This window comes from Podarcis vaucheri (assembly GCF_965113315.1).
Source record: "Podarcis vaucheri genome assembly, chromosome: 2".
NCBI lineage: Eukaryota > Metazoa > Chordata > Lepidosauria > Squamata > Lacertidae > Podarcis > Podarcis vaucheri.
In genome coordinates this window covers 14,221,625-14,229,258 of record NC_138760.1, presented here as the reverse complement: position 1 = coordinate 14,229,258, position 7,634 = coordinate 14,221,625, and the positions used below count along the sequence as shown (strand labels likewise).

At 46.8% G+C, this 7,634-nt stretch overlaps 1 protein-coding gene across 3 annotated transcripts in view; it reads left to right on the top strand.

Annotated features, from left to right (window-relative positions):
- The first annotated feature begins 308 nt into the window (after positions 1-308).
- The window catches only part of COL2A1 (collagen type II alpha 1 chain), a 108,836-nt gene continuing 101,510 nt past the window's right edge, over positions 309-7,634 (top strand). The window contains exons 1-3 of one of the 3 annotated variants that reach the window (XM_082212373.1): positions 309-682; positions 4,620-4,826; positions 7,361-7,377. In XM_082212373.1, the coding sequence (XP_082068499.1) occupies positions 589-682; positions 4,620-4,826; positions 7,361-7,377 (318 nt within the window). In that variant the 5' untranslated portion in view covers positions 309-588. Of the gene's footprint in view, positions 683-4,619; positions 4,830-7,360; positions 7,378-7,634 lie in introns of all 3 variants that reach the window. The other 2 variants (XM_082212372.1, XM_082212374.1) reach the window with 2 other exon arrangements.

Sequence of the window (7,634 nt, the reverse complement as noted above, 5' to 3'; positions counted from 1 at the left end):
TAGACCAGAAGCAGCCGGCTCTTTGCGCGTGGAGAAGCGGAGCGACCCAGGAGCGCTCTGCAACTTGCAGTCCCACGGTGGCGGGACTGATTCACTTCGGATCCGCCCGCCGTCGAGGTATCGAGATGGGTGTTTCGAGGGCGGGGGGAAGGAGCCACAGACCCCTCCCTCCCTCTCACCCGGTTGCCACCCGTTTTGGCTTGCAGGGCTCCTGCTGCACTTGAGATGGGCCAGGAGGGGAGGGGTCTCTACCGTCGGGGACAAGGCTCGGGGCTCAGGTTACAGCTCAGCTGGGGGACAGGGGGGGGGGAGACGGGGACCTGGGCATATACGCTGGCTGCTAGAAGGCAGAGGGGAGCATAAAGCCGCGGTGCCTCAGCCCGGAGCACACGACGGCAGCAGCAGAGGGACTTTCTGCTGGGCCTCCGGGGGGGACTTTGGATTCTCCTGCTGTTTCCAAAGAAAAGGGAGGATCGGCTGCATGAAGGCTCGGTAGCCACTGGGGGAACTACCATCACCACCTTTTCCTCCTCCACCACCACCACCTCCCTCCTCCCCGCAAAGGTCCTGCATGTCTAACATTTAGACATGTTCAGCTTTGTGGATTCAAGGACTGTAGTGCTCCTAGCAGCCACGCAAGTCATTTTATTAGCAGTTGTCAAATGTCAGGATGAGGATATACGTAAGTTGCACCGTTCTTCTTCTCCATCTTCTTCTTCTCCTGCTCCTCCTCCTTCTGCAAGAGGGCGAAAAGAAAACCTATCCGGATGAGGTGGGGAAATAACAGGGAGGGAAGAGGTGTTTGAAAAGAAAGATCTGGAGCAAAGACCGAGAGTTTTGAGGGTTTGCACAATTAAACTTTTTGTTCCGAGTTGGCCTGAGACGCCTTCCTGTGCTTGGATTTCTCTCCTTTGCTCACCAGATTCTTTCCTTCCCATAAAAAGCTTCTCTCCATCATCTCCTTTGGTATGAGATACTGATATGCCTGTTGAGGGGGAGGCTGCACTGTGGTGCCTGCTTGGTTGAGAAGAGAGCTCCACTTACCACAATCCCAGGGTTTCCCCATTTCTTCTGCCTTTGGCCTTTCGGGGAGAGGGGTGACGTGGGGATAAGGTTACTTAAAGAGCCGGCCAAACCATTATATTCCACCCAGGACTCTATCCCCCACAACCCCCCTAAGTCAGAAAGACAGAGCTCACCCGAAAGTGGTGGAAATGCACTTTCTGCCTGTGACGGCAGCGAAAGAGTTAACTGAATGTGGTGGCGATGGGTTCAAAAGGGGATCCAGACAAAAGAGAACATTGGGGTTAGACAAGCAAGACTCCTTGCCTTCTCCCCCCCTTTTTTCCTCTTTTTTTACAAAGAAAGATCTTTGTGCAGAAAAAAATCTGTCCTCCCCTTTTGCTCCCTCCCCCAATTCAGTTAGGGATGTGGAGTAAGGTGCAGATGGAGATCCCAGGGAATTTGATAGCTAACAGATTTTTTTGTTGTTGTTGAAAGGAGCAGAAGGGAAAATTCCCCCCCAACTCAAGAGGCCACCTGAAGGGTGCAAAGCATTCCAGAGACACATCAGTCTAGTTTGCTCTGTTCTCTCCATCTCTCTCCCCCTCTCCTACCTCCCCCCCCCAATATATGCATGAACAGCACATGCATGCAAAATTTAAACCCAGGGAAAAAATGGTTTCTCTTAAATTAGGTGGTGGAAGATACAGTAGTTTCTTCCTTGTGGCAATGTCCTTTCCCCGCTTCCCCCATTCATATTGCATATACATATTAGAATATATATATATTCTAATGAATTACAAAATAATCGCAAAATGCGATACTACGAAAGACAGCAACCATACAGTCAGGGCTGTCCCTTCCCCCCTACCCAGAAAGCTTTTGTTGTCTGGGATATTATTCAGGGATGGAAGACGGAAACTTTATTAGGTAGAAAGAACTTTTTTTCTTTTTTTAAAAAAAGCTCATTTCTTTGGGTAGGTTCCCTATTGCTCGAATTCCACGCCTGCCTCCGTATGCTCCAGACTGTAAATCAATTGCAGGGAATAGAGCTCGAAAAGCAGGGTGAGGGTGGAGGGAGGCCTCCTGCCTTGGATCACAGGCCATGCTTTATTTTTCTCAGCTCAAGCTTCCAGAAAAAGAAGTGGGGGAAAAGACAGGGGGAGGCCAAGGAGTTGAATTGCTTTTTGCTCATGTGGAGCAAATATCTGTCGTTGAGTTTTCCAAGTTCGTAGCAGAAAGGGCCAGTTGCGGGAGGTGGGGCCGTGTACCTGGTAAGGGCAGCCAAGCGGCGGTGGTGTCACCAGTTCTGGTTTTCTCCCACAGTCTTCTCCGTAAGAAGATTACTGGTAAGGCTCTGCCCCATGACCAGCCTCCCCTAGAAAGGGTTCTGGGTTCAGCCATGAGCTGGGGTGCCCTGTGGAGAGTTGTCCTTGACCATCTCTTTGGTGGGTGCTGTGTTATGTCAGCCAGGTGCCCTTGCTTCTCTTTCAAGTTTAGACAATTGTGATCAGCTGGCCTGACTGCACAGCAGCGCAGCTTAGCACATCCATTTCCCCTTCATTGTGTCCAGCGATTTCAGGTCAAGCGTTGAATTTCAGAGGTGTGTGGGCAAGTAAGGGAGCGCAGGTATCGCCCTTTACCTTTTTAAAAAGGACCTATTGTTGCATTCTTATGAGCTAAGGAGAGAGTGGATTTGCCTATAGCGTTGCTTTTTCGCTCACTGTTACCTTAGCACGCCTTTTGGGAGTCTCGTCTTGTATTTATGTCTTTTATTTTATTTTTAAAGTGTGCTCCCAGGTCAGGGAGCGAGCTCAATTCCCGCTCTATGAACATTTGTTTGCCTTTGGCGGCAATAGCTTCCAGATGCTGAAATGCTGCCCATATTTATTTAAACTAGTCCCTAACTGAGCCATGTGAATCGCGCTCTGTGTGTACTCGAGAAAAGCCCCATTCATGAGTGTGTGGGTCCCTTGGGCTCCTGCAGGCTCCCCCTGCTCAGGGCACAATAAGCCCCCTGTCATTTTGCTGGTGCTGTCAAGCCTTCACTAGGATGTGTTTTAGAAAGTGGGGGTGGGGGTAGGGGGTGGGGAAGAGGAAAGCATGTGCCAAAGGGGCACATTTTTAATGGGTTTCTAGTGACCTCTTCCCTACCACGATCATTTCTATTTAAGTCTCCTAATGGGGGATAAACATGGTCAGTTCTTCTGATTAGAGCACCGGGGTTTCTGCCATCTATTACTTGTGCCTTCCAGTTCCAAAATGCACCCCCCCCTTTGCCAACTTCAAGATCTCACATCAATTGTGTCTACTGCCGCTTAAAAAACCCCTAAACCACTCACTCCTTTTTAATTGGAAAAACAGCTTTAGTCCTCTTCTGCACATACAGAGAGTCAGATAGGGTCGTTGCTCTTTCTTAGGCGCACTCTGCTGTCTGTGTTCCAGATGAGAAGCATTTTAAAAGGGTCTCCCTTCCCCACGATTGCCAGGTGGCGGCAGTTTCCATTTTGGCCAGAGGTTACAAACCTGAATCGACTGTGTGGCCTAGTATAACACTGTTCTGACTAAGAAATGGCCGATCAGTTTGAATTTCTTGCACACCAGAAGTGCACCCAAGAATTCAAGCTGCAAAGCTAGTCGTGCCAGACCAGGCGCAAGCATATAGGCCTTCGGGAGACTTTTAAACACCAGATTTTTTTTGTTTGTGACACTTCTTATCCTCTGCATCCCCATCATCTGCCAATTCAGCATTCTTGCTACTGTGGGCAGAGGTGTGTATGACAACTGTTAAAAGATGCACTGACGTTGAGGCCAAGGCAGAATTGGGCCTAAAATTTGCCAGATGCCCTCTCTGAAAGTGGCATTCCACATGCTGTGCACCCAGGCAGAGTGGCACAGCGGGCAGAGTGTTATTGTTTCACACTGTGGCAGAGACAGGTTCGAAATCCTGTTCATCTCCAGAGAGGCAACTGGGGGGCGAGTAGTTAAGACCTTTGCCTAGCCCTTACCTCACTGAGAATTACCTCGCAAAGGGCTTGTTGTGAGGAGCAACCAAAGCAAACCTATGTCCTGTCTGGAGCTCCAGAGATCTTATAGGAAGAAAACCTCCATGATTCTACAGAAGAGCTCCTGGCCCTCCAGACATTGTTGGACTACGACTCCCATCATCCTTTGTTCCATTAGGGACCATGCTATTTTGGGCTGTTGAGAAGGCCACAGGCTCCCCATCCCTGTTCTGTAATGTCCTGGTAAAGGCTCTCAAACCAGCATTGTGCGAACTGAGGGGTCTTTGTGTGTTTGTATTTGTGTGTGTAAGTGAGAGAGAGAGAGAGAGCAGATTACTAAGCCCCCCCTTTTTTTTTTGCTTCTGGATAACACTGCCAAAATATCATAAATCTGGGGAAGATGGAGAGATGTCCTTGAATGGAGCCAGTCTGGAACAGAAGAGGCCACCTTTGTGTTCATTATTTAGGATTGCTATAACCAATGCTGATGTTATTACCCTGTTTCTTTCTCTCTCCCCTCCTTTCTGGTTCTTTTCCTCTTTTTCCTTTTTTTGGCCTCCTTTGTCCCCCTACCTTACCCTACCCTGCTCTTTCCCTCCCCTTCTGGCACAGAGGAGGCAGGCAGCTGTGTACAGAATGGGCAGAGGTATAGTGATAAAGATGTGTGGAAACCTGAGCGCTGCCGGATCTGTGTCTGTGATACTGGGACTATCCTCTGCGACAACATAATCTGCGAAGAACCGAGAGACTGTCCCAACCCCGAGATAGGCTTCGGAGAGTGTTGCCCCACCTGCCCAACTGACCAGCCTGCCGCCAGTGGTCGTAATTTATTTATTTCCATTCCATATAAATAAATTACCTGAGAGATAATAGCAAAAAAAAAAAGGGGGGGGGGTGTTTCCTAAAGGCCATGGATGCAAACCACAAAAAGCTCTGCAGCATCCATGGCAACTGCTAGGAAAGGCTACTTCTCACAGTTGGTAAAGCAGTTTCAGGTGCAGAAAATACGTCTTATCTTATTTGAGTCATAGTTTATGTGAAGGAACTTAGATGGGTAGCAGTATTGACAAAAGATTAACTTGTCTATGTAAGCAAGCCCATAAAATAGGTAGCCCACAGTTGTTTACTTAGCAGCGTGTATCTGTGTTTGTGACACACTGATGGGCTAAAAGGAAAAAAAATAATAATTGCCAGTTTACAAAACATTTCCTGTCTGGTCCCCTGGAGAAAAGTTTCACTCCTTAGAAGTGACAAGATAAATGGTTTATTTTTGTTTTTAAAAGGCTGGTCTGGTAAAGTACAAGATCCTCAGACATGCAGCCTTGAATCAAGCTTTTCTGTGGCCCACTTGCCATCGCTGTATATATTTTTGTGAGCACGAAGGAAATGAGAAGAGCATTGCAGTGCTTAAGTATATGATACTGTGTCTTCCCCCCAACTGCACCATGTTTAGCTGTGATTTCAGTGTCAGAAATTACAGGGTGAGCTGGACAAGGACAGTTCCTTTACAGTTTCACTCAGATGAGAAAGGTCTCATTAAACCACCAAATTAAACCTTCCCCCCTTAATGGGGTCTTTTAAACGTGAGTTGTCCCATCCTAAACACATTAGGGACATGTAAAGCTCCACTTAAATCAGTGGGATTTGCACAAACTTTATTGTGTGCAATCCAGAGAACGCTAAATACAGTAGTGATAATAAGAAGGTTGATGGTAAATTATAGTGCTTTAAAATAAGTGCCTCCAGTACATTCCCCCCCTCCCCAGTTATAATGCACCTAAGTCCTACTGAAATCAATGGAATTTGAGCGTTTCTTAATCCCATTAATGTCAACATGACTTTGGCATGCCTGCTTTTTCAGGATTGCACCCATTCTGCATTGCTCTTCAGCCATTTCCATTTCATGTGCTGGCCAGAGATGTGAAAAAACCTCTTGCAGAGTGTAGGCTTTGGAGCTAGCAGGAGTGAAACACTATCCTCATTTTTGGGGAACCAGCTGCAGTGTAAAACTATGGAAGATGTTGGCAGATACACCCCCAACCACGTTTTACTCCCTCTACTCTTGCAGCCCCTTGATGCTTAAGGGATTCTGAGATTTTATTTTATTTTTTAAAAAAGTGGTCTCAGAACCAGCAGCTCAAGATTTAGCCTTGTGAGAAAATAGACAGTCAGGAAGCGAGGGGGTGGGGGCTAGCTTTCATACCTGAGATATTGAGGGTGATTAATAGTGCTTTGCTATGTCTCAAAAGTGCTGCCCAGGAGGCATGGTTAGCAAAGTGACTGTGATTTTTAGTTGGTGCAAGGAAAGAATCCAGCATTATTTCAGGTTCCAAAAACGGTGTTCTTTTTGTATGTGTGTGTAATGTGACTGACTTCGCTCTATCCCAGGAGTCATGTTACAATTAGAAGTGGCCTTTTTTAACCCTTTTACCTTTGAGGCTCCTCTACTTCAAAAAGTAAAACAAATGACAGTGTGAGGCAGCCAGAATGAGTAAAGGGTTGAGCCTTGCAAAAGTTAACTGTGTCCCTTCCGCAATGTTTATTTGCTGTTAAGCTGAATGTGGCTTTTAATTTCTGCATTTTGTGTCATTCTTGCTTTAAAAAACAAACAGACAAACATGAAAAGCATGCTTTCCTCTAAAACTTGTTGTTCTGTGCACATTTGCGATGGCTTAACAGATTGATCCTAATCATGCTTGATTGGTGACGAGTCCAACTGATTCGTAATTTCGGTGAGGATTTTCTTCCAAGGAAGTGAGCTTAGGTTTGGAATCTGTCTCACATCACTCAGGGAGACTTGCAGCTGCAAATGTGCACATTTGTTTGGAAGAAACTCCCACTAAGTTCTGTAGGACTTAGTCCCAAATATGTCTGCATAGGATTGCAGCCTTAGGCATGCGTACTTGTGTGCAGGATCATGGCCGAATGTGCGCTGCTGCTGCTGCTTTGATAAACAGAACACTTAATTCCAGTGGGGCAAAATGGAATTAAACTGAGTGATCCTGCAGAATGGCTTTGAACATGCAGCGATTGGTTTGGAATCCTATTATTCCGCCTGTGCTTTCCTGCTCTGCCACTTTGCATGGGGCTTTCGTTCCAAGTGTAAAAGTCCTGTGCCTATAATTTTCCTGGGGCGGCAGTATCTCCAGCACAGCGGATGGGTTTAGAAAAGCACAGCATCTCCTCACCACCACCATCGAGTCACAGAGCCTCTTCCTTATCTTCCTGCCCCCTTGTCTTATTGTGCGCATCTCATGCGTACGGCTGAAGGTACTATAATGCTCATATGATTTATGGCGACATGGTTCTGATGCTTTCTTTCTCTCCCCTCCCCCCCCATTTTTTCTTAACAGGGCAACCTGGCCCCAAGGTGAGGCAACTGAATGCTGTTAATAACCATGGCTTTATTTAATTGCCCCCTAGGGGTGCCAAATTTTACTTGTGGCGTCAGCTCCTGTTGCCTTTGACAGCGATCTGACCTGTAGATTTCTTTCATAGTTTCAGTATTTAGACTCTTGTCTTTGCTTTTCTTAGGTGGCGTATCAGTGGAGGGCATTAACAGGGCAATAATGCTTACCGCTTAAGATGTCCTAAAATGATTTGCCTGCTGATTTTTGCATATTGAGA